General features: G+C 53.5%; 1 protein-coding gene across 1 annotated transcript in view; it reads right to left on the reverse strand.

Annotated features, from left to right (window-relative positions):
- Positions 1–461: 461 nt before the first annotated feature.
- The window catches only part of SND1 (staphylococcal nuclease and tudor domain containing 1), a 443,208-nt gene continuing 418,410 nt past the window's right edge, over positions 462–25,259 (reverse strand). The window contains exons 17-24 of the mRNA XM_002752042.7: positions 17,575–17,763; positions 11,250–11,391; positions 7,951–8,074; positions 7,020–7,089; positions 5,737–5,850; positions 2,952–3,155; positions 1,165–1,209; positions 462–1,052 (exon numbers count right to left, since the gene is read on the reverse strand). Of these exons, the coding sequence (XP_002752088.2) occupies positions 987–1,052; positions 1,165–1,209; positions 2,952–3,155; positions 5,737–5,850; positions 7,020–7,089; positions 7,951–8,074; positions 11,250–11,391; positions 17,575–17,763 (954 nt within the window). The 3' untranslated portion in view covers positions 462–986. The remainder of the gene's footprint in view (positions 1,053–1,164; positions 1,210–2,951; positions 3,156–5,736; positions 5,851–7,019; positions 7,090–7,950; positions 8,075–11,249; positions 11,392–17,574; positions 17,764–25,259) is intronic.

A 25,259-nucleotide genomic window follows, 5' to 3' on the forward strand; every position in this document is an offset into this window, starting at 1 on the left:
GAGGAACCAGGGGGCCTGCATTCTAATCCACTCTAACCGGGCCACACCAGGAATTAGGGAAGTAATTTCTCTCAGCTGATTCCCTTTTGGATCCTTTCTTGGGGATCTGGCAGGGTCTGCCTAAGGCGAGGCCCAACAATTCACAGCGGGTGAATAGTCCTGGGTTCTGCTAGCCGAGCTGCTCTAACTCTCTAAGGTCCTTGAGAACAGCCATGTGCAATGAGTCAGAAAAGACCTCTAGCCTCCTGCATGATGGCCATGGTGCCAAGTGGTGCCCACTAGGCCCAGGAGCTGCTTGCTCGAATGCTGAGGATCTGCCTTACTTTCCCCAGTGCTCTATTTTAGGGAGAGTGGCCAGGCATTTGGATGACTGTCTTGGGGGTCATTCAAGTGTCCAGGTCTCCTCCTGGCTGAAGCTGCCAAGACACCATGCTCTGGACCCCACTGTGACCAATAAGGGCTGCAGACAGCACGTACTATTTTATTGGGCCTCAAAAGCTTTAAATACAGAATGGGCTGGCCAGGGGGAAGATGTGGACACACTGGCATTTGAGAGTGGACACATCTGAAAAATCACATAATCAACAGTTGGACAGAGAGCTGGGAAGAAGGGCAGTCTGGGACAGAGGCAGGTGCCAGCTGGCAGCGGCCCAGGTGTTAAGATGACTCCCTCCACCAGGACGTAGTCTTTGATGCTTCTTCCTGATTTGAGGACTTTAAAAAAAAAAGAACACACACACACACACAAACCTCCAAATAAAACCAACTGGGAGAGGCTGTGGATAGCGGTGCCCATCATCCCAGAGGACAAGGGTCTGCCCCCAGAAAGCCTTGGGGTCCCCCACCCCACAAGACATTTCCACACACTGAAGCAAAGCTGGACCCAATCTACACCCCCTCTTTGGGGTATGGAGTTGGAAACACCCTTCAGGCAGAGGAAGAGGGACTGGCGTGAGCAGTGCTGGGGGCCAAACCCGATCGCCTCCTTAGCGGCTGTAGCCAAATTCATCTGCGTCATCAGCTCGAAAGTCTCCATAGCGCCACAGGTTCAGCTGTAAGAAAAAAACAGAAAATAGCTCTTCAGGGGTACAGGACCCACTGGAACTCAGAAAGCCAAACCCCTCAACTCGGTAGCCTCTGGGGGCTCCCAAGGCAAGAACTCACCCTGGCGCTCTTGGCTGACTCCTGGGCATTCAGGTATTCTGTGATCTGGAGGGATGAGAGAGAAAAGGGAGTGGTCAGGGGTGCCCTCAAATGATTAGTCAGCATGACCCTGCAGAATGCTTAGGTCAGGGTCCCATCTCTGCCTTGCTCAAGCCTGTCCAATGGAGCCTTAGTTCCCTCAGAGTAAAATGCAAAATGGAATAACATTCATCTCCTGGCTATTCCCTTAACTCTGCACTGGTTCTTCCATCTGCTTGGAATCCTCCTCCCATCATGTTGTCCTGGCTCCTTCTCTCACCTGCTTCAGGTCTGTGGTAAAGTATCTCGTTCTTAATGAAGTCTCAGGCAGCCCCATTTAAAATTACCACCTAGGTCAGGAATGGTGGCTCAGGCCTATAACCCCAGCACTCTGGGAGGCCAAGGCAGGAATATCACCTTAAGCCTAGGAGTTTAAGACCAGCCTGACCCCATCTCTACAAAAAAAAAAAAAAAAAAAAAAAAAAAATTTTAGCCAAGCGTGGTGGCCCACACATGCCCGTAGTAGTCCCAGTGACTCAGCAGGCTTTGGTGGGAGGATCACTCGAGCCAGGGAGTTTGAAGCTGCAGTCAGCCGTGATTGCGGCACTCACTCCAGACCTGGTCTCGAACCAAACCAAACAAGAACAATAAACACAAAACTTTCCCCTCCCCTTCCTGACTCCCTGGATTCCACTTCTCTCTCTGATTTTTCACTGCAGTTATCATCTTCTAATATCATACTTAATTTACTTATTATTTCCATTTTAATTGTTGTCTGCTCATGCTTGAATGTAAGCTCCTCAGGGCAGGGGCACTATCTCTTGCTCACTTATATACCATAGGCCCTCAGTAAATGTCTACTGATAGCATGAATAGATAAGCGAACACACGTTTGGTGTTTCTCTCAGGGACTGGGGCAAAAGGAATTTTCTGCACAGCAGAGACATTAAGTTTCCCCCGACCTGGCCCACTTGGATGGTTCACTGATTCAGCCCAGCTGGGAAGCAGGGCTGGTCTGCAATAGGGCCTCAGTGGCTGCTTGGTGAGAGGGTAGGGAGGGACTCAGAAATGTACAGCATTGAATGGAAGGGGCTACCTTGTATACAGATCCCAAAGCTAATCACCAATGACCGTGCAGTGCAAGGTATTTCCCAGGGACAAGCACATTGATCGTCATGATCAGCCCTGAGAAGAGGCAAGGCAGCCGGTGCTCCCTTCACTTCATGAGCAGGGAGATGGGGCTCAGGAGCTGGCTTCTCCTCTCAGGACGATAGAGCCAGGACTCCAAGTCCAAGGAGCTTTCCAAACAGCCAGAGGGTTGTGTGGCAGAGTTCCCCTGGGCCCTTTGGTGCCGCCTCCTCGACAGCTCTGGCTCGGGGTGGCACTGGGTACCAGGAGTTGGTTATGGACTTGGGAGTTGTCTGTTGAAGAGTGAAACTGGGAGAGCGGGAGGGACAGGCTTTGACCCTCTCCACACTGCCCCTGGCAAAGCTTTCTTGCCTGTTACCTGGGGGTACATGGGAAGGAAACTTTCCGCTCTAGTTTGCAGCTGCATTCTTAGCCAAACCCGCAGCCAATTAATTTGGGATGTAATTAGCTTTAAAACAAAACCAAAACCAAAAAAACCCCAACAAACCCAAATCCATTATCTTTCCCCAGCAGGAACAGCAGGATGGTGGATTCCCTGCTCCCTTCCTGGCTCATGGTGCAGTCCCCTCCTCGGTGAGGGTGGTAGGGCAATGCTGGGGCCACCTCTCCATATCACGTACCACTTTCTGGAACTGTTTCTCCTTGCGCACCTCCACCATGACCAGCCCCTCCTTCACCAAGCCCAGCCCCACATCGCCCTTCGAATCTGCAAACTGCAGGGTGACATGGGGGCAGCCGGCGCTCAGGTGTTCCACATTGAGCAGGCACTGAGTATTCTGGATATCCCGAACCACACTGTCCACAGCGTCCGTGCGGGCATCTTCCTGGATCAGAGACACACTCAGGTCAGAGCAAGCCAGAGAACAGCCACTTGGGCCCCAGCTCTTGTCCATGGACTCCCAAGAAAGTCTGGCCGCAGGGGCCTCCTCTGCTAGGTGTTTTCAACTCCCCTGAGAACGCTAGGGAGGTTGGCCAGGTGCGGTGACTCACGCCTGTAATCCCAGCACTTTGGGAGGCTGAAGTGGGTGGATCACTTGAGGCCAGGAATTTGAGACCAGCCTGGCTAACATAGTGAAATCCCATCTCTACCAAAAATACGAAAATTAGCTGGGTGTGGTGGTGGGAGAGGGTGGGAGGGAGCCTGTAATCAATCCCAGCTACTAGGGAAACTGAGGCACAAGACTTGCTTGAACCTGGGAGGTGTAGTCTGCAGTAAGCTGAGATTGTGCCACTGTACTCCAGCGTGGGCAACAGAGCAAGACTCAGCCTCAAAACAAACAAACAAAAAAACCCTCCCTCGTGAGGGAGAAAAGGGCTTTGGATAGGAAGTCTTCCCCTTTTCTTTTCCTTGCCCTTAGCCTGAGACTATTTGCAAGTGACCCCTTTCTTTCCTACCCCAAGCCCCCACCCTCCTGCCCTGTGTCTCTGAGGAAAAGTGACTTCTTGGCACTCAAAGCTCACCTACACTTGGTACCCTCTCATTTCCTATCTCCCGCAGGACCTTGCTCCAGTGCACTGAGCCCATGACATCCTGTGTCTGTCTTTTTTTTTTTTTTTAAGGGACAGGGACTAGGCCAGGTTCGATGGCTCATGCCTGTAATCCCAGCACTTTGGGAGGCCAAGGTGGGTGTATCACCTAAGTCAGGAGTTCGAGATCAGCCCAGCCAACATGGTAAAACCCTATCTCTACTAAAACCACAAAAATGAACTGGGTGTGGTGGCAGGCACCTGTAATCCCAGATACTGGGGAGGCTGAGGTGGGAAAATCACTTGAACCCTGGAGGTGGAGGTTGCAATGAGCTGAGATCACACCACTGCACTCTAGCCTGGGTGGCAGAGCGAGACTCCACCTCAAAAAAAAAAAAAAAAAAAAGAAAAAAGAAAAAGAAAAGAAAAAAAACCCAAAAGAGGTAGGGACTGGCCAGAGTGTGGTGGTGCCATCATCTCACTGAAGCCTTGAACTCCCGGGCTCCGGTGATCCTCTCACCTCAGTCTCCTGAATAGCTGGGACTACAGGCACATGCCACCACACCCAGCTTATTATTATTATTATTTTTTAGAGACAGGGTCTTGCTATGTTGCCCAGGCTGGTTTTGAACTCCTGGCCTCAAGCAATCCTCCCTGCTTGGCCTCCTATGCTGGGATTATAGGTGTGAGCCACTGCACCTGATCCCATGTGTCTGTCTTCACTGACCTGTTTTGTGATACTTGCCTTCAGCATCTTCTGTTGTTTCTCTCCTGCCCTTCAGCAACTTTGTGAAAAGGCAGAGAGTAAATAAAAAAAAAATTTTTTTTAAGACAGGGTTTCACCATGTTGGCCAGGATGGTCTCAATCTCCTGACCTCATGATCCGCCTGCCTCAGCCTCCTGAAGTGCTGGGATTACAGGCATGAGCCACTGCTCCTGACAGCAGAGAGTAAATCTGCTTATTCTTCATTTACACCCTTAATCTGGTGACAGTGCCGACCATGGTGTTCACGCAGCTCTCACTCTAGGTACCAGGCACCTCCTCAAAGCTAAAGCCAAGGGCAGCCCCTGGGAAGCTTCAACCTGCCTGAGCTCCCTGGGTATCTGGGCATTGCACCCTGGCTTTCTACTTGGGAATGGAGGATATCTATGACCCTACGAATGAGTTCTCCCCTCTCCGGCTGCACTTGCTGCCTCTAGGCTCCTGTTCTCAGGTGGTGGGACCCCAGTACTTCTAACACCCTCTCTTCTCCTCACTGCACCTTCCACACACTCAGTCTGGGCAATCCTGTACACTGCCTTGGTTTAACTACACTATTCCAGGTCTCATCTCACTCCCTAACTGAAAACTGTACGGCTGCCTGGAGGTCCCACTGGTCAAATTTGCTTCTTCTCATTCTTCTTGGTCAGCAGCAACACATCCACACATAAGAAATCCAGAGCCACGTTAGTCTCTAGCACGGACTGCTGCAACTGTCTCCCACCCATTCCTCCCAGTCCCTCTGTTCACTGTGCCATCAGAACTAACTCTCAGAAACATACTGGTCCATGTCACACTCCTCCCGGAAATGGTGCCACATTTCCTTCCTGCCTATACAGCACAAAGAATAAACTCCTTGCCAGGGTAGACAAGCTCACGACACCAAGGCCTTCCCCGTCTCACCTCCTGCCACGGCCTGAAAGCCCCCTGGGATCTAGCTGTGGTGGTCTAGCCTTTGTCCAAATGCACCATGGCCACCAGGCCTACCTGCTTCTATGAACTAGCTGGAATGCCCAAATGCTACCTTCTCAGCGACATCTTCCTCAACTTCCCATTTCTTGAGTCCTATTACTAACAGATCATCAGTTTCCATCTCTTCCCGTCAGCCACGAGGGCTGCAGCAGCAGCTGAGTGTCGGTGGACAGTCCCCTTTGGAAGGAGGAAGACGCTAGACTCACATCTTGGGGCACTTGGATAAAGGCGAAGGCATACTCTGTGGCTTGAGCTGGCAGCACCCGAGTGCTGAAGGCAGGTGGTAGGGTACCCAGGCGGGTGGACGGCAGGATCTCTCTCTGCAAAGGAAGCAGCAGGCCAACATGTCACATACTCGCTGTCCCCTTGCTCTCACAGGACAGCTCTCTGTGGCCAGGCCACTGGGAATGCTAACTCTGGGCCACCCTGTTCATCTCATTACTTGGTTCCACTTTGCCATGTACAAAGGCTCCCCAGAGGGTGAGGCCTCAGGGGAACGTGCCCTACTGGTACTAGCAGTAGTGGGGAGCTGTGGCTCACACCCTCTCACTCTGGGCCTGGAGCTAGCACACCTAGTGGTTCCCATGAAAACAATCACAGTATAATAATCAGTATAACTGGACTCTAATCGCTTTTCCATTTCCTCCAAATGCCCTTCAGTCTGTGACATGGGTTCCCTGACTACGTTCCCACAGGCCAGAGGGTGCTGCAGCTGCTCGCTGGGAGAGCACACCAAGACAAGAATTCCTGCGGTCAGTGGGCCTGCCTGTGGTTCCAGCCCAGGCGTGTGGGTTGGCCCTTGTCAGGCAGGACCTCTTCCTTTGTGGATTCAAGGAGGTGGACTGGGAGCATGGTCCAGCTCTGGGCTCTCTACTAATAGATCCTCAGTCCTAGTCCTTGAGGAAGGTATGGGAGAAACGCAGACAAGCAGAGCCGTGACTCAGGAGAGTTGCCCCCCTGAACAACAGCTTTCTCACTGGCTGGCTGCTGTTCCTAAAGGGAATTTCCCAGGAGTTGTCAGCAGACTCCCAGGCCCCACTGGAGCAACTTTTCTCCCAAGGGTGCTAGTTAGTCACTGTCATCTGTGATTGTCCCTTCCCAGCAAGCCTGAGTTTGGTGATGTGCTGGGGATTAGCACATGGAACAAACACCCAGTTTGGCTTGAACACCTGGAGCTGTGGGTGTAAAGCGCCTCCGTGTCTACAGAGGTGCTGCCCCATTCTGCAGAGACCTCAGGCAGAAGAGAACTGTGGGTTCCTCACCCTTGAGGTCTGGATGTGAGACCTATCAGTGTTTGCAGCCACTGGCCATAGACACCAGTTTTGCCAGGTCACTCAGGGGCCTGGCCTGTTGCCCACACGGCACAGATGCCCCAAAGCTCATTGTTCTATCAGTAAGCTCAGAGGGACCTTGGAGAGATCAGATGGCTTTGATCCCGGGGGCTGCTGTGTTTGATGGCCCTTCCAACACCCTGGTCCCCAACACTCACGTTGCCGTAGTCAATGTAGAAGACATGTACTTTGGCAGGAGACTCGATTTTCTCTACTCGGGCACGGTACCTGCAATGGCATCATGGGCAGAGCTCAAGAGACAGCCCTGATGAGTCTGGGCTCCCAGAGCCTCAGCAACGGCAGGGCAGGGGCACAGCATTTCACTGCCCGGGTTCAACGGGTGTCACAGGGGACAGTTACTGCACTCCACCTAGGCTCAGCCTCGGGCACTGTGGCCACCACCTAATGGAATCAGAGCATAGCTGGGAGCAGAAGAGGGAGAAAGGAGCATGTGGAGCAGATTAATGTGTCCTTGGGGCATAAAGCAACAAGACTAATGACTAGATTGATGTCTGCTGTTTAAACCCAGCGCACTAAACAGCAGCTGTAATTAGCCGGCAGATCTGTCTGGGAGGCCACAGCAGGGAACATATCCAAGTCACTTCGTCACCCTGGGAAGGCCATGGGCCCTCCCTTAGTAGATCACACGTCAGTGACCTTCCGGCCTATGAGCACTGCTGCTCATGTCCCAGACAGCCAGGGAGGAGGATCTGGCAGCTGCTCTGGGCCTACTGTGATCCAGCCTCCACCTCAGACCCTGTGACATCATTCTTCCCAGGTGGGGTGAGGGGTGTGCTGGAGAGCCCAGCCAGCCAGCCAGCCAGCCAGCTGGCCAGCCAGGGCTCCTACCCTGGAATCCCCCAGGAGAGAAGAAAGGAGCCACTTCTGCCTGGTTGGACTACAGGGGGTGCACAGGCCAGAGAGAGGCACCAGGTGGGCTGTAGGCAATGAAGAGGGACACCTGGGAGAGCTGCTGGGTCAGTCAATAACCAGCTGGGGAAATCAGACTGCTAAGGCAACGCCCAGGGCCTGTGGACAGCCCTGCTATCGCTCTTGCTTAAGACTGCACTGCTTTTCCAAGTGGCTTACCATTCTCCATCTACAAATTTGGCAATGCAGAACTCTCCCCTGCGGGGGGCATAGGAGCCCTCTACAGGGGGGTGGCTGGCAATGTCATTGCGCATGTTCTCCATCAGCTTCTCCAACTGGGTGCCTGCCAGGGAGGAAGAGTGCAGTGAGACCTGGGTGCTGGATTCCTTGAAGCCTCATTTCTGGGAGGGCTTGGAGAGGGAGCTCAATGTGAAATTCCAGGAGGCACTGCAGCACCGGCTCTGTCCCCAACCCAAGCAGGGAAGCCCTCTTGGTCCTCACTCCAGAGGTTTCGTGCCATCTGTCTTCAGCAGTGGAACTGGTGACTTGCTGACACGTCGGGCCTTGAAGGCACACACAGCCTTGCCATCTCAGCTCTCCAGTCGACTTGCCCAGGCTGTGGGAGCCCCTGGGATGTGTCTGAGCTTTGATTAAGGAGGTGGAGAAAGCAAGGAGACAGGGAGCAAGGCCAACGCCAAACAGCCTGCTCCAGGGTGAGAGCTGGCCAGCCCGTACTCCATTCTTACAGCGCCAACTCCCGGCCAAGGCCACAGAGGTGGTAACTGACAGCAGCCACTATCCACTGCTTCCCAGGGGGCAAAAGTAGGAATGAAGGATGGGCCCCATACCACAGTGGACAAAGAAAAGGCCCCAGAATTTAAGTCATGGAAGATGGGGGAGTCATTCTGGGATCAGGGCCTAGAGCCTCAGTATTATTCAAACTTGGTCACTCTGACTCTTGTCACCCTGCAAGATACATGCTGAACAGGACTTCCAGTGCTGCTGGGCTGGGGCTCTACTGTCCCACGTCACCACTCAGGGCCCCTGCTCCACCGGAGGAGGGATTCCCACCTTGTCTCTCCCTAAGCATTCTGACATTGGGTCAGCGGTCCTGCTGCTTATCTGCTGCTTTTGCCTGTTGTAGCAACACTGAGGCTTCCCCAGTTTCTCTCCCTGGCTCTTTGCAGCATCCTCCCACCGTAACTCTGGGAGGATTGAGTCCACTGTGGCTGCCCCTTTTATATCTCCTCTGGCCCTGATTCTAGCTCAGTCTCAGATCCTTCTTGCCCCTTTCCTCTCAGAAGCAAGAAGGGTGACTGTGGATGTGTGGTCTAAGTGTGGGACTCTTTATCTTCAGGGCCCAAGGCATGACATGTCTGTTGTTACCCTGGCCACAGTCAGCCTTGTAAGTTCCCTGCCACTACACTGTGAGCTCCTTCAGGGCACAGACCGTAGCTCACTTGTTTCTGTTTACTCGTGCAAGGCCTGGTAGAATCCCCAATGCATGCAGGGTGGTTAATAATTCAGCTGCATTGAAAATAAACTCTGCACAAGCATGCAGGGATGTGTGTCCACTCTCAGGCTGCTGCACAGGCCACTGGCTCAGCATCCGCAGGATAGAGGCCTGCAAATAGCAGCTGCCCCTCCTGCTACCCAATGGCCAGCCCTCTATCATTCTCCTTAGACAGTGCTCCTTGCCACAGACAGTAAAATTCCAGGGACTAAGAAGCCTTGACAGCCAGCTTCCTCCCTAACTTGGTCTACTTTTATTTTTTTGCTCCAAGGCAACAGAAGCAGGCTTTCTCCTCCCGCCAACAGGCAAAGCCCTCTGGGAGGTCCTTATAGAGCCTTGCTGGTCATTTGCAGCTAATGGCAATGTTTTCGTCAGATCCTTCTCAAAGACGGACTTTAATTGAAAGAAGGGAGACAGGGCGAGAGGATGCCCCTGAGAGGGGATGAAGGTTTCAGCAGAGGGGGGCTGTGGATCCTGAGGTTTATCTCCATGGATACCATGGAACCACCTTCCTCTCTGGAGCCCACCACAAATCCCCAGGTGGCCCACCAGGAGGGCCTCACTCCCTTCTTTTCCAGCATTCTAAGGACACATGGTTTTCTCTAGTTTTCTTTTTCCCCTTGTTTTCTGCCTCAGATTTCTGCTCCCTGAAGACTTCAGCACCCTGTTCTGAGTCAAGGCAGGCCCTCCCCAGCAGGACCCAGTGGCTATGGGGGCCTACCTGGGAGTGATTGCATCCTTTTGCTCAAGTTCTCTGGAGGGCTGGCAGGATTTGGGGGTGGTGGATTCTAGGTGGTTCCTCTGCCCAGAACAGCTCTTGTTGCTACCTAGACCACGACTACAAGACTCCTTCCCTGTCACACGACCCAGCCCTAGAGGCTGGCCCTGCCCAGTTCATTCCCAAGGCAACTGCTAGAGCAGCTTTCAGCAGGACTGTGGCTGACCTCAAGAGAACCTAATCCCAAAGGCTCATCGGCTCCGTCTCTACCCCTCCCCCTCGTGTTTTTTCTTTCCAAGCACAGCCAGCCCAGGGCTAGGAACCGTCAGGTTTTTCCTGGCAAATGACACTGCCACAGAGGCAGCTGCCTGGGAAACAGCATTTGAGGGAAGTGGCTGAGATGGGGCAATCTGGAGTGGGCCTGGGGTGGGCTGAGGAAGCTGGGCAGAGCTTTGTCTTGCCATCTGGAGGGCTGCCCGAGTGCCAATGACATTTCCAGCCCCCTCTGCCCACCTCTGCCATGATTTGTTTCCTGGGACCCAGAGGCAGCTCTAAGAGCTTTTCCTTCTCTTCCCAACTCAACTGTTGCCCTGCACAGGGTGCCCATGAGAAGCGGCAGTCAGGGTGGAGAGAGGAAGCAGGTGAGGTAGAGTCAGGCCAGTGGCTGCCAGAGCTCTCTCTTGCCGGCTGGCCTCAGAAACCCCAGGTCTCTGTTTAGGGGACTCTGGCCACAGTGCACAGCATTCAGGATGGGAGGAGGAGAAGGCCCTGCAGACACTGCCCGGGGATGCGTTTCCCTGGAGCGCTGCCTGTTTCCATGGAAACATCACGCAGGGCTCTGTTAACCTCTAAAGGAGAAACCCTAGCAGAAACAAACCCAGTGCCACTCCTTGCTCCTCAAGAGGGAAAGGGGCTGATGATGCCTGGCTGGTACCTGACAGACTCTGGGGGCTACAAATCCTCCTGCCCAGTGTAGCCAGGGGTGTTTGGGAATAAACACTCCCCTAAAAGTCTCAGAGTGCCACCCAGATAAACCTGGTTATCTCACCTGCTCTCAGAGGACCTGCCCGGCAGTGCCTCCATGCCTGAGCCCACGCCAGAGCTCACGTGAGAGTTCTTGAAATGACCCCAAGCTGAGAGAGCAGTGGGACGAGGCGGGGAGAGGGGCGGCGAGAGCGTGAGCTCTTCAGGGAAGGTTCCTGGACTGCTTGGGCTGTGTTCCTCCCACCCCAGGCAGCGCCAGTTGGACCAAGCCAGGAACCACGAGCCAGCAGCCCGAGCACTCACCGGTCTCTACATCCTGCACATAGAAGTGCAGGTCGTCAGTGATCTCGGTCACAAACACCGGCTTGTAGCTGGCAGATCGCTCCTTCTCCTCCAGCACTGGCATCACCTCCTCCACGGGCTGCTCCTCATAATGGGCCCAGACCTGCATGTTCAGGCGGCAGAGGTGAGAAGAAAGCGAGGAAGTGAAGTCATAGAAGACACTGGGAAATGGGCTTTGGGCAAATGGGATCACCCCTGGGTGAGTGACTGTGGGGTCACTCTGGGGCATTCGATTCACACCAGGCTGAGACCCTGAAGCCCCCTATCTCAGAGGGGAAAGGTGGGCTCTCTAAAGTTCTGATCCAGGAATTCTCAAATTTTGGCAGGCAGCAGAAGCAACAAGGGAGTTTATTAAAAATGCAGGCCCCAGGTCCCACCCCAGGCCTAGCAAATTACAATCTGTTCTGAACATCCCAGACAGTAAAAAAGAGCAACAGCAGACTCCCAGGCCATCTCATGTGCGTCCAAGTGTGACAGCCCTGTTCTCACACTCCTCACACTCGCACCTTGAGTGCTACGGTTCTCCCTTCCCTGTGGCCCTCTGTAGGGCACCTCTGAATTCTGCAGGACCTCTGCTGTCACAGGGCCCCTGGCACTCCTAAGGCAGTCCAAGCTGCAGCCTGAGGCCAGGGGAGGGCTCACCAAGAATGCCTCTGCTCAGCAACTTTCCCTTTCTCCATCCTCCTCACCTCCAGCAGGTTGCTCTGACCTCAGCTCAGAAGCTGGGCCATGTGCTCTCCACCCTTCCCTCTCTCCCTTCCTTCCCCAAGTCCTGTGCTGTCAGGGCTGCAGTGGTCCAGAAGGTGATTTGAGGTGACAGTGTGTCAAGTCCAATCCTGCGGCCAGGAGATTATCCAAATGGTGAGGCCTGTCAGAGCAGGGAGGAGAAGGGAGGGAGCTTTCCAGCTGAGCAGCGGGAAGGGGGTCGTGAGAGAGTGCAGGGACTGGATCACGCATGGGGTCCCACAGACACACACGGGAACAAGGATGATTAAAAGTATTTCTCCAATACTTATGTGCTTTTAGGTGCCAGGTAGCATTCTAAACATTCTCCCAATATTAATTCATATAGACCTTACAACAACCCTTGGAGTAGGTCTTGATATTATCCCTGTTTTACAAATGGGGAAACTGAGTTACACAGGCTTACAGCTAGAAGTAGTGAAATCAGGATTCAAACACAGGCAACCCAGTTCTAGAGCTCTTCCAGGGGCATTTTGGCATTGACTAGTATCCCTGAGAAAGCGCCACCAACCAGGAGGAAAAAGCTATTTGTTGGTGGTGGGGGCGGGAATGAGGTCCCTGTTGTTGTTGAACATGTTGTCTGACCTTGGTCAAACTTTTCTGGGTCCCCTTTTCTTGTCTCTCAGCTGAAATGCAGACTCCTAGGGAGCTTCAGGACCCAGCATAAGGGCAGGAAAGCTGGAAATCTGGAACCACCTTGGCTCAACCCAGACCCCACACTTCTGCCTTTAACGTGGCATGAGCATGTGCTTCCTCTAGAAGGAGTGGCTATGGGGGACTGACTGAGACATCTCCCAGGCCCAAGCTTTCCACCATCCTACACCAAGCAGTGCCTTCTATGGCTGGGCTTGTGGGCCCCGGTCTGGGGCTGGGCTCAGGCTCAAATAGCTCCTGACCCCTTCTTACCTTCAAGGCTCCCGAGACCCTAACACTTGCTCCCATCCCCAGAGACCTGTACCTGCTGCTGCATCCAGTCTCCTAAGCCCTGGCCGGACAGAGGGGAGGAGGCAGGCAGCAGGACTTTAACCCACAGCTTTGTCTCTAGGCAGGAGAGAGACCCTAATCCCCCAAGGGCCTCCCTGCCCACGTGGGGAAGCACGTCTCTAGCTTGTGGCTTCCCTGTGAAAGGGTGGGGATAGCCATAAATGCCAAGCCTGTGTCCTGATAAGCCTGAGGCTTTAACCCTGGGCCTCTGGAACTGCAAGTTCCCTGGTACCTACTTATCCAGTCACTCGTATTGACACCTGGGCTCCCAGCCCTTCTGGGATGCTTGCAGCTCTGAGGATAGATGAGACTGTCAGCATTGACTTCAGTGAGCTGCAGCAGAGCCCTCCTGACTCAGGAGTCTGCCCCCTCCTCCCCACCAGCAGGCATCCCTGCCTCTTGAATCCCTGCTTTTCCTTCTAAATCCTGTTCAACGTTGCTGCTTACAAGGCTCCATGCTGGGGCCCTTCCCTCTTCCTGCCAGCTCCCTCCTTTCCCGGCACTGAGCTTGTTAACACAGACCAGCCCTCTGTGCTGTTCCTGAGTGGGCTATGGGCTGTGGGCCCTGAGCCTGCAAGCTGTTGAGGGTTCCCATCTCAGCCCCACCCTGCTTCCCTTGGCTGTGGGGGAAGGTGGCCCCTCAGCAGCGCTGATGAATTGGGAACAGACTGACAGGGTGAGGGCAGAAACTTCTAAAGACTCCTCAAGCAAAAGTGCCTCAGGCGACAGCATGGGGTGATAGCACTGGGTCTCCCCCTTGGGGAGAGGAGGGTGGAGCTTCTAGCCCTGTAGACTCAGGTGGCAGCAGGCGTGAGGTCATGGAAGATGCAAGCCAAAGCCTCAGGGATGGCCCTCAGCCCCCGGCACTGGGGCCAGCCCTGTGACAAGGTGCCTCAGCTCACTTGGTGGTGGGTGGGGCGGTGCACACCGCCACCTGAATTGAAAAGACAGCAGAAGCGAGGTGTCTCCATACACAAAGTGGCTGGCACCCGAGGTTGCCAAGAAGCACCTAGAGAGTGGGAGAGAGACAGCTGCCTCCTTAGATAAAGGAATTCTGTTTCTAGGAGAGGCTGACCTTTGGCCCTTCAGGCAGTGGAGCTATGATGGTTCCCTCTTCCCCTGAGGTGACCAGCTGTTCCTTGGGACTTGCAGCCACATAGGCAAGCTGGTACATGCAGGCTGGCCAGGTGGCCCCTTGGTGAGAAGGAAGGAGTCCATTGGCTGCGACAGGTGTGGCTGCCCTTGTGCCCATCCTTAGAACAAGGGTGTGTTGGGCCCATGCTGACTCAGACTGCCCTTCTGCAGAGCCGGTGCAGGGAGGAGACACCCCGCTGGCAAGACACCTGCCAGACCCGGCCACTTTCCACAGCCATCCTCAGCCCCTCACAGCTCAGATTCCCCACAAGAAGCTGGTTTCTGGGAAGCCCCATTGTAGACGCTCTTCTTCCTGGACCTCTGGGGAGATGACGAGGAAAACTCAAAGACCCATTCCAGAGGGAGCAGTAATTGTACACACAGAGTTATGGCTCTACCCCAGACTCTTGGCAGATGGAGGAGCTGGGGAAGAATCTCTATGGCCAAGGAGCTGGGCAGAGGACAGGCGTCCCGACCTTGGCCTAAGCAGCGGGCCCAGGGATGCTGGGAGAGCCAACCGCGAGACGGTCTGTTCTTGCTTGTGGACCACATCTGAGCACGTGCAGAGGCTGTTACTAAGTAAGCCATTGCAGAAAGGCTGTCCCAGCTGACTGATGGCTGGGTTTGTGGTCTGATGGGACACCTCCCATGGCCCTGGCTACAGAGCAAGACTGGGAAGGGTGGAGGGAGGCCCCCCGAACCTGTTCATCTGCTCCAGGCTGCTCTGCCGCTAGTTCCTGTCTTGCTCAGGTCTCCTCTACACTCTGGGGCTCCTTGTGTTCTGTTGCTGAGGCCACTCTGAGGGAAAGAGCCCATCAAGCCAGGCATAGACCAGGCAGTCAGGAGCGGAGGCTGTCTCTCCTGTCCTCTCCGTCCTGGCCCTCCCTCTTCCCTGCACTTCCTCCTCAGGGAGCCCAGGTCCTCCTCCTGGCAGGCGATGGGGACTGTGGACTGAGGATCCACTGGCTGGAGTATTTCCTTTCTAAATCCTGTTTAACATAACTGCTTGCAAGGCTCCAGGGGTGGGGCTGGCGCAGGGCCAAGGTGGCAGAGGCCTTCGGGACTACAGCAGAGGAGTCAAGCTCAACAAAAGCCAATCAATGGCCAATCCAGCCCTGTGCAGGGTCCTGCTGGGCGCATGTGTGGGGTGGGGGTTAAGGAAGGGGGACAGGCATCTACCATTCGTGGTTCCTTCCTTGGTCCTCAGGTCTGCCCAGGTCGCTGAGGAGGTGGCAGGGTTACCTCCTGCCAAGGAAGGAGAGGGCCCTACCAGCCTCTTCACTGAGGAGGAATTCACAGGGCACAGGGAGGAATTACACTCAGCAGGGAGGTAGCTAAGCCCTCACAGCTGGGAAACCACCATTGTCAGATTCCTCCAGACACACACACGAATGCACACACACATAATCACAAAAGCCTCTGCACTTCCTGGTCTCACAGAACCCCTCAGCGTGACCTTTCCTTGGTTAACCATAGGCACAAACATTCATGCATCCTGATGCTAACAGGATCTCTCAACCACTGTCTTTTGATAGGTAAGGCAGCTCTTGTGGGGTCACAAGTGGGACAAGGCTGGATACACCCCAGATACTCAGGTTACTGTACCCCAGCCGGCCACCAGATCCTCTTATCGGGGTCCAGCCAACTCTGAGAGCTGGTACAAAGCTCTGCCAGTGCAGCTCCTAGGAAACAGCCCCTCCAGGAGGAAGAGAGCCTCGGTTCCTCAGGCTCCTTGATGAGCAGACCGGGATTTGCAGGAGAGAGACCCAGGAGGCGGCAGGGCCTAGCACTGAGAGTTGTGCACTGCATTTTAATTGGACTGGAATAAAAACACACAGGCCATGTAAGTAATTAATCACTGGTAATTACTCCTCAGCGTCATCAAGTGGCACCGGCAAAATGGTGACTTGGGCTCTTTCAGACAAACCCACTGTGCAGTAAGTAACAACGCTGAGTTCAGCACAGCCCCTGGCAAGGAAGCCACCCTTCCATCTCAGCCAGAGTCCTCTCTGTGCTCTCCTGGGTTCCTCTAGGGTCTCTACTCTCAGAGGGTAGAGGATTGCCCAGCTCTGAAAAGGTGGCTTCTGAGCTCATGGCTGAAAAGCCAGGAAGAAGGGCCAGGACGAAGATGCTTAGACTCCGGGGCTTGCCACTTTACCCCAGCTGCTAACTCTTCTGTGAAGGTGTCATCCTTTAAAAAGGAGGCCCCAGTACTGTCTCTCCTCCCTCTCTCTGCAGCAGGCAGAAGACATGGGGGTGGCAGTCTTAAGTTCAGCTGTCACAAGCAGGAAATCCAGGAAGAAGCCATGTGACTCCTTTCCTATAGGAGCTGAGGCTGCCTGCTTCCCCCTCATTCTGGGAGGAGGAGGCTTGATGTGAGCAGGAGGTGGGAATCTCCTCCAGGGCACCCACTCTCTTTCACCTGTGCCAGCTTTGTGGTCCACCTTTCCCTGGAGTCTTTCTACCTTCATTACCAAGGGGTTGGGTGCCTGCCCTAATCCCGGGGGGATGGGAAGAACAGATACATAGAAACCTGGGAGGTCAGTCCTGGGAGAGAAATGCAGCCATGGGTGAGGAGGCAGCCGCTCTGGGCTGGTGAAGAACCTGGTGCTTCTGGGGCCGCAAAGCCCCTGACTCTTTTTGGCAGGTGTCTGGGCCTTGGCCCTGGGAAGTGAGTTTTGAGCCAGATGGCTGCCCCATGGGGAAGGAAGCATTTATTCCTGGAACAAATTTATGGCTCAGCATGGCTGTCCCACGAATCCTCCTAAAGCTCAGAGGAGCCCTGACAAATTGGTGGCCAGCTGATTTATCCCCATTATCAGGGCAGGGCTATAAGTCAAAAGCAACAGGCTGAGTGAGCCTGGCTCCCACCTCCAAAACACTGGGTTCCTCAACTGTCAATTGGTTTCCAGAAGCCGCTTTCCACCCCGCCCACCTTGTCTCTTCGATGCAGTGCCTGAAGAGACCAATGGGCTGTAAATCTCTTGTCCTAACAGCTAGAGGCCTCTTCTGGGGTTGTTTCCCCTCAGGGCAATGTGAAGGAAAGTCAGATGTGGGCTTGGCCCGCCCAGTCCCTCTGAGGGGACTGACAGAGACGGATCAGGGCTGGGGAGCGAGGGATGCCCTAGGCATCTGTCCCACGGCCCCACGGTCACCTAGACAGCTTTCTGCTTCAGGCCCACCTGAGCAGGCCTGGGATCACTGGTGGCCTTCCCGGCTGGCAGCCCAGGCCCACCTCAGGTCTGCAACAGGCTATGGCTGAGGACCCCTCAGCTGGCAGCCTCTCCTTGCCTATGTGTGGCCTTGGTGTGGGTACTCAGTGCAGGGACGACAGAACTGCTCCCTCCTGTTCTCTGGAGGCAGCAGCATTAATGTGTGAGAAGGAGAGGAGGGCAGGGAGAACGCGGCGGGCTGCCACACGTACCTTCTCTTTCTTCTGCTTGGCGGCCTCCTCGGCAGACAGCAGGGACTTGTAGTAGGAGCTGCGCTCGGCGGTGAAGTGGACCTTGGAGAGCGCGTGCTCCACCAGCAGGACGGACAGGTTGGCACCATCGATGTGCAGCCAGCCGATGAAGTTGCCAGCCTTGTCCATGCTCTCCACCTCCACCTCCACCTGGGACAGAGAGACAGGCGTAAGTCTGTGGGGGCCAGGCCTGAGTGTGCAGGGGCTGTGTCTGTGGGGAGGACAGTAGTGCCGAAGCCTTGGGCTCACAGGCTGTGGCAACCGCTGCCACATTCACTGCACACGGCAGCAGCAGCTGGAATGAGGCAGAGCAGGACCTGGTGCAGCATCCGCACTGGGAGCCCCTGGAACCCTTTGGTTTCAGCCTCACACAGGGACAGATGCCTCTCAAAACTTGCCTTTCTTCTCAGAGCCCCTTCCCCTCCTGTGGTAGAAAGCTACTGGGGCAAATGGGACTCTCCTTAACTTTAGAGAGAGAGAGAGAGAGACAGAGAGACAGAGACAGAGAGAGAGAGAGAGAGAGAGAGAGAGAGAGAGAGAGAGAGAGAGAGAGAGAGAAAGAGTGAGAACACACAGCTGAAGGTCAGGAGCAAGTTAAGAAGCAGGCAGAGCTCTGGGTGCCTCCCACTCTTCAGCACCCACCCCAGCTCTGTGCTAGAAGACTGGCAGGCCCTTAGGGAGTGAGGCAACCCCTGGGGAGAGGGAGGCTGCTCTTCCTGGTAGAGCTGAATGAATTCATGTCTAATGAAGGTAATTAAAGTGGCTGCATGAAAAGCAGGAGAGAAGAGGGGGAGAGGACAGGAGAGGCAGAAAGACATGGGCAGGAAACTTATCAGTACAAGGGCAGTGAGCCACAATCCCGCAGAAGGAGTGGCCAGAAGGATGGTCGCTGCCATAAACCCAGTCCCTGGGGCCATGGGCTGTGGCTGAACCCCAGAGCCCTCAAGGAATCTCCACAGGCCCCAAGGGCTCCTCCACTGACTGTCTCCTCCCGAGGACCCAGGACCCCAGTGCTGACTGCTTCTCTAAAGGGGCAGCCTCAGGGTCGTGGCCCTCCTGGTAGCTGATCTGCTCCCACGTCGTGAAGGCCACAGCCCAGGATAAATGCCTTCTTTGATTCTCTCCTGACCTCTTTCTTCCCCTGCTAAAGGGGCCTATAAATGGCGTTGTTGCCAAATGTAAAAACTTGTATTAATTTAAATGGCTTCAAGATCAATTAACCAATAAAATGAATGTCTAAATACCTGGGAATTCTCAAAGTCTGGGCTGAAGCTAGTGACAGAAGGTTGGAAGGGATGAGGGATGCTGGGCGACATGCCTCCCCAGAAGGACATGGAGGTGGTCTGGGTGTGCAGGGAGAAGGTAGCAGGGAGGGAGATGGGCAGAGCCTGGGAGGTAGGACCTCACTTCCTCCCATTCTTGAACACCCTCTTCCTCCTTGAGACCCACATTTAATCCTTCGAGAGGAAATGTAGCTTTAACGATGCCTGAAGTTGGAGTGTGGTATGCAAGGGGACGTGTGGCCTCTATTAGGGTTAGAAAAAGAGATAATAGAGAACATATAGGTCCAGTCCATGTTGATTCTGTAGGTGGCACTGGAGGAGAGTAGCTATCAAGGGGCAGAGCTGAGAGCAGAATCCAGGTTTCCCCAGTGCCTTCTCTACACTGCCTCCTGGCAGAAAAGACCCTTGCCCTCCCTAATCCCCCCTTTCCATAGCCTTCTGTTTCAGGAGCAGCCCTTCCTTCCACTGCCATATCTCTGCCCTGTCCACCACCCAGGACCGTAGGACCCTGCAGCTCACTAGTAGAGCCTGGGGGAAAGTGCTGGCCCTAATGCTGGGCTGGGCTGACCCAGTGCCTGTACCACACTGCAGAAGCAGAAGACACGGAGTCTAGTGCCCACGGATGTTCAAACCGGTTTTTCCTATCCCTAATTTTGGCAACTAACTTACTGAAGGACTGGCTCTTGTAGGGCAGAAGGGCAGGCGAGCACAACCTGAGGCTGCTCAGGTTTCAACACCTTGGACCCACCTGGCAAACACCCAGGGTGCTGGAGCATAGGGGAAGCTCAGCCACTGGAAGACTGAGCGCCTCCTCCAGGGGGAGGCCAGGAATGGAGAATAAGCTGTCATGCCTGCAGGGGTTGGGGTAGGCCGCAGGGACAGTGTGGTGGGGGTGGACAAGACCTGTGATGGGCAAAATGATACACGACAAGACTGTCTCTTGTTCTTCTTAACTTGCCAAGCTTTATCAAACATGCTAAGATCAAGAAGCAGCAGGTCCTAGAAGAATTCTGGGGAAGCAGAAGGAAGAGCAGAGAGATTGCTTGCCTTGTGTCTGGGGGCTCCTGGATACATGCCTGGCCGAAAGCAAATGAGGCTGGTACAGTTCCCAGCCAACACTGAGCCCAGGCCCACATCAGTTTCCGTATTCCCTGACCTCTCGTCTTCCACAACTTTAGTAGCCAAGTTTCCTTTCCCTAAAACCAAGGATGGCTGCCTTGCTTGAGAGGCCTCTCTCTGGGCCTAGCAGGCCCAGGACAGCTTGTGATGGGCCAGTGTGGCTCTGGCACTGGGTTGCTGGGGTTGATGCAAAAACCTCAGAGACAGGCTGCAGAGGCAACCAGGCAGGCACAGTCGCTGTCTATCCTGTGAGGTGCCCATGCTCAGACCCCAACCCAAGTGGCATACCCCACATTCACACCCTGCTCTCTGAGGCTGCAATCCACATGCTCCCCTCTCTCTAGGGCTTACGCGAGAAGGAACCCAGTGACAAGCAGCCATACCTGGGGCCAACACTGCAGGGTACAGCCAGGCTCTCCTGGGCAGGTGAGCACCAACTTCACACTTAACCAGTCTGTCACTTGCAATCGATATGCTAACTTGGGCTTGGCAAGTCCCTGGGCCCAGCCAGCCGCAGAGAAAAGAAATCTCTGGCCTTGGGCACACTGCTGCCACCGAATCCATCTTGGGTTGTGGATGGAGATAAAGCTGTCGCCCATGGGGTTCTGTTGCCTTTTATTACAGCTGCCACAGCCACAGTAATTTCTCAATCAAACGAAGGCACTTGGGGAAAGTAGGCTAGCTCCTCTCTAGCCAAACCCCATGCTGTGTCTATCCTTCTAAACACACTTCAGCCTGGACAAGGCTGTGGAATTCAGTGACTCTTATCTAACTCTGGGAGAATTACGGAGGTTGCAAGCAGAGGTTTAAGCAGGTTGTATGTGTGTGATCATCCTTTGATGTTTCTCTTTTACACTGACTGCCAGAAAGTTATGACTTAACTGTAACATTATGTGGGTCTATGTTTATACAAGTATTTTTTCTTTGTTCAACTCAAAGACTCAAATTTCTCTGACATTTTCTCTTAATTAAAAGACACACATGTATAGAGATATACAGATACAGTTCAATTTTGCTATTTGTGGTAATTTTGTTCTACAAAAAGACCACTGAATTTGCAAATACTGAACCATTGCTCCCAGGGGAAATGCAGGTTTGGGTTCCTGTGAGCCTCTGGTCACAATATTTTCATCAAATCAATATATAACCTTGTTCTGTGCTTCCGTTTAAAGATACCTTGTCTAAAAAGTGTTGTTGACTCATTAGCATTGCACTCATGGCCAGCAGCACAATGACTCATGCCTGAATGAAGTTTATCTAACACACGTATCTTCTCCATAAGGCGCATCCCAGTATTTCTGCACTTGGGAACAGTGGACAGCACTTCAGCTCTACACTGGGGACCATTTAAGACTGTGAAACCACCAACAAAAAACACAAAAAAGGGCAACATCATGATGCTACATAGACTGTGAGAAGGACACCTGTTTATATTATCAGAGCCGAAGCAAGCAGGCAGACACCTTGCCTAATATGTGCTGTTGCCTTGTTCCACCTAAGATGAAAATGTGCCCCGCCAGGTGACTCCATTTTTTTGTCACTCTGTGCATGTCCACAAATGCCTGTGTGAAAAGTACCATGGGTATTGATACTGGGGTTACAAAAATAGATTTTGGTGAATTTGCAAATATGTGACCAGCAAACAATGAAGACTGACTGTATAGACACGTAGAGTTAATTCCCACAAGTTGCCTCAAACTGAAGACACGTCAGGGGAGGCTCATTCCTGTAAATCGACAAGAAATTTCTTCTTGTCCAACTGGCTACTGCAAGCATTAAATGAGAGCCTACTGATGGAGGGTTGCATAATTTGCAAACTGCTGTAACATAGCCACTCAGCTCTCGGGCATCTTGGAGTGTTTCAGGAAGAGATCTGGACTCAATAGCTGCCACAGCAGGCCTCCTATGTCCTTAAGTGACTTAGGTGACTACCACAGGCTGCTAGAAGGTTGGGAGCAGGCGTCATATGAAAGCATGCATTGGCATGTACACACATGGGTGACTATGGCATTGAGGGCACCAGAGCATGTGTGTGCATATCATTCCCTGACAGGCACACACATTTCTAAATGCCTACCATGAGCCACCCTCTGAATGCCTATGGGCTCACCCTCCCTTTGGCATTTGGGGGGCAGTGTATAGCACAGAGGTTAAGAATATGGAATCTGGCTCCAGACAGACTAGAGCTGCATGAATTCTGGGGTGCCACTTAACTTCTCTGTGCCTCTGTTTACTTTGCTGTAAAACGGATTGCAACAGCATCTACCTCAAGGATTTGTTATGATGATTAAATGAGCTAATATAAGTATGTTAAGCATCTAGAAGAGTGCTTGGCACACAAATGCTTCAACATAATCATCATAAATTATTTACTTCCTGGAAGGGGCAGTTATTTCATTTCTAAATGTCTTCATTCTCCAACTAGACTGTCAGCTCCATGGGGAATGAAGCTTTTGTTCAAGAGCTGAACACACTGACTGGGCCATGAGGCGGCAGAAAGAGCATGGATTCCGGAGTCAGATTGACTAGGTTTCAACTCCTAGTTCTATCTGAATTTTTGGGTAAGTCACATGACCTCTCTTAGACCTTTTCCTTATAGTAAAAAGAGGAGGGGTCCTGTGTAGCAAAACTGCTTCCTTCCCTTCAACAAATGCCAGTGATGCCTTGGTGGTCCTGTGTCTCTGGGATGGTTACATCCAGCAGCTGTCCTGCTTTGCTGCACTGCGTACATGGGTTTTCTCATCAGAAATGGCAATCCCTGCTTACTGAGTTCCTTTATTATCCCCGACCCTGAAAGCTTTGGGTTTCTTATACCAGGGTATTTTCTTACACAAAATACAGAGTGAAGGTAAGAGAAGTGGGGTTACAGGATGAGCTCAGGTGTGTGACCGTCCCCGTGCCATCTGCACAGACAGATCCCTTTCTCTTTAGTGGAGGTCTTTCCCCACCACAGGACCAAAGCGGTGGGTGCTGCCAGCCAGCCATACTCTTCAGGACAGCAGCCCGATGCGCTGGACCTGGCCTGTGGGCTAGGGCAGCCAGTGGGCCCGGCTCCCTTACAGTGGGACACATCCTCCTGCTCCCAAGCACATTAATGTGCCACTAATGAAATTGTTCTGGCTTATTTACCAAATTAATACAAACGGCACAGGCTGTTAATTTGCACGTTTCCTAATTACCGAGGCAGAGCTCCCTGTGCCCAGGCAACACACACACCTCAGTGATCACCCAGGCGGGCTGTGGTCTCACCCTTCCCAGGGAGGGGGATAAGCAAGGGGAGAAGCGGGAAGAGGAAAGAAAAGCATGGAGCCACCAGCCATTTCCATGGCTGAAATCAAAGAGGGAGGAAGGGGGTGGCCAGGAACTTGTTTCATTTCCTGCAGCCCCATTTTGAGCAGTCTCAGTGCCCTGGGCTCCCTGTCCTCATCCCAAATTGTTTCCCTTCTCCCCAGTGTCTGGATTCTGTCAGCTCCTTAAAACAGAAACTACTTCAGTCAAACAGGCAGTGGGGACCAAGTCCTCCTTCTATAAGCAGTGAGGCATATTCTTGGCCTGGGGTGGAATGCAGGGCTGGGGAAGCACTGGGGGTTGGCTGAGGGGTCTGCAGAAAGGAAGAGAGGCAGGCAGGCAATGGCTGATGGCTTTAGAAATGTCAACATTCTCAACTTCTTTTGGCCCTCTGCAAATCAGACTTCAGATTCTGAAATCTTTCCTAAAGAAGTGGGGGGAGTGAGTGTGTGTGTGCGTGTCTATGGTAAGTATGGGAAAGATTATTTAAGAGCTCAGCTTTCAAACCACAGAGGAAATTCTGACTGCCCTGGGGGTTGATTGAGCTTCATCTGTCCTAACTTGCCTGGAGCCTGCAGCCAAGCTGGGCGCCTCATGCTTCGAAGTAGGCACAAAGCTGGAAGACCCAGGTCCCTCTCCTAAAGTCTCCTCCAGGTCGCAGTGAAGTTGCGGGGTGGGGGAGGGAGAAGGTGCACTGAGGCTGCTTCTGGTAAGGCTGGCTTAAATAAGGGAGCCGTGGGCACTGAGGGCAAAATAATTAAGAAATGGAGACTAGACAAAGACAGCAGGGGGATGCACGTTCCCCTTGATGACGCAGGAAACCCAAAGGAGAGAGTTCACACAGGGAATTTACTGGCAATGGGGGGGAGGACAGGGAGACCCCCCACACATACAAGGCTTTCCCTTTCTACTTTCCAGGAGGATGGAGAAGAGGCACCGTCTCCCTCAAGTACACAGGCATTGCTGTGGTGCACAGTGCCTGAGGCAGCACAGGAAATTACTGAGCCTCAGCCAACCTCAGAACCCTGAGTCGGGAGGCTGAAGATTGCCTGAAACCAGCTGCAGAGGATGCTCCCGGCCTGAGGGAGAGGGGCTGCCTCAGGCACAACAGGCTGGTCCCAGGTAGAGAAGAGCCCAGTACAGGGCGCCACTGCCCTGAGGCATCTGGGGAGGAAGAGTTGCTGCACAAAGTGAGGTACTGGCTGGAAGTTCTTCCAGATAGCAGGGTGGGGGACCTCAGGGCTATCTGTGGGAAGGTGACATCACAGTCCCCACCGACAGGCTTTAGAAGCAGAAATCTCCATTCTTTCCACATGTTGTCCAGTCACACTCCTGCTTTCAATATTCCCAAAGCAACCAGCAATGAGCACAGCAAGGGGCCTGGACAGGGAGAAGGCACTGAGGAACGGAGAAAGGCCCTGGACTCAAACTGTGATCCAGGTGCCAATTCCGCCCCTCATGGGCTCTGGGCACACTGAGCCTCTCTTTGGGTTTAGTTTCTTCATCTGTGAAATGTGAGTTGGACAAAGTTTCTAAGGTTCTCTCCGCTATGCATTCTCTGAGGTCAGGTAGGGGCAGAGCTGACAGCCATGCCTGCATGCCGACAAGGGGGAAGAAAAGCAACAGTTCCACGGGAGAGAAGGGCAAGCAGGGAGGCCCTGTTTGCTAAGGATCAAGTCCTGTAGGAAAACTTGCAGGGGGACGGCAGGAAACGGAGAGAGGGGAAGTGAATAATGACTAGGCGTCCAAGGTACCCCTGCCTCCTCCCAAACCACTCATCCTAGATGCAGCTTTGTTCGAGAATGTGAATAGAGTTCCAGATTAACCAGAGCGTAGCCTGGGTCCTTTCCTGCCATGCAGAGATAGCCTTGCCCAAGGCTGGGTTTTCTACCCTCACTGATGTTGCGTGAAGGCTGTAGCATGCTACCACAGCCAGAGCTGTGAACTTGAAGAGAC

The sequence above is a fragment of the Callithrix jacchus genome, chromosome 11, assembly GCF_049354715.1.
Source record: "Callithrix jacchus isolate 240 chromosome 11, calJac240_pri, whole genome shotgun sequence".
Lineage (NCBI taxonomy): Eukaryota > Metazoa > Chordata > Mammalia > Primates > Cebidae > Callithrix > Callithrix jacchus.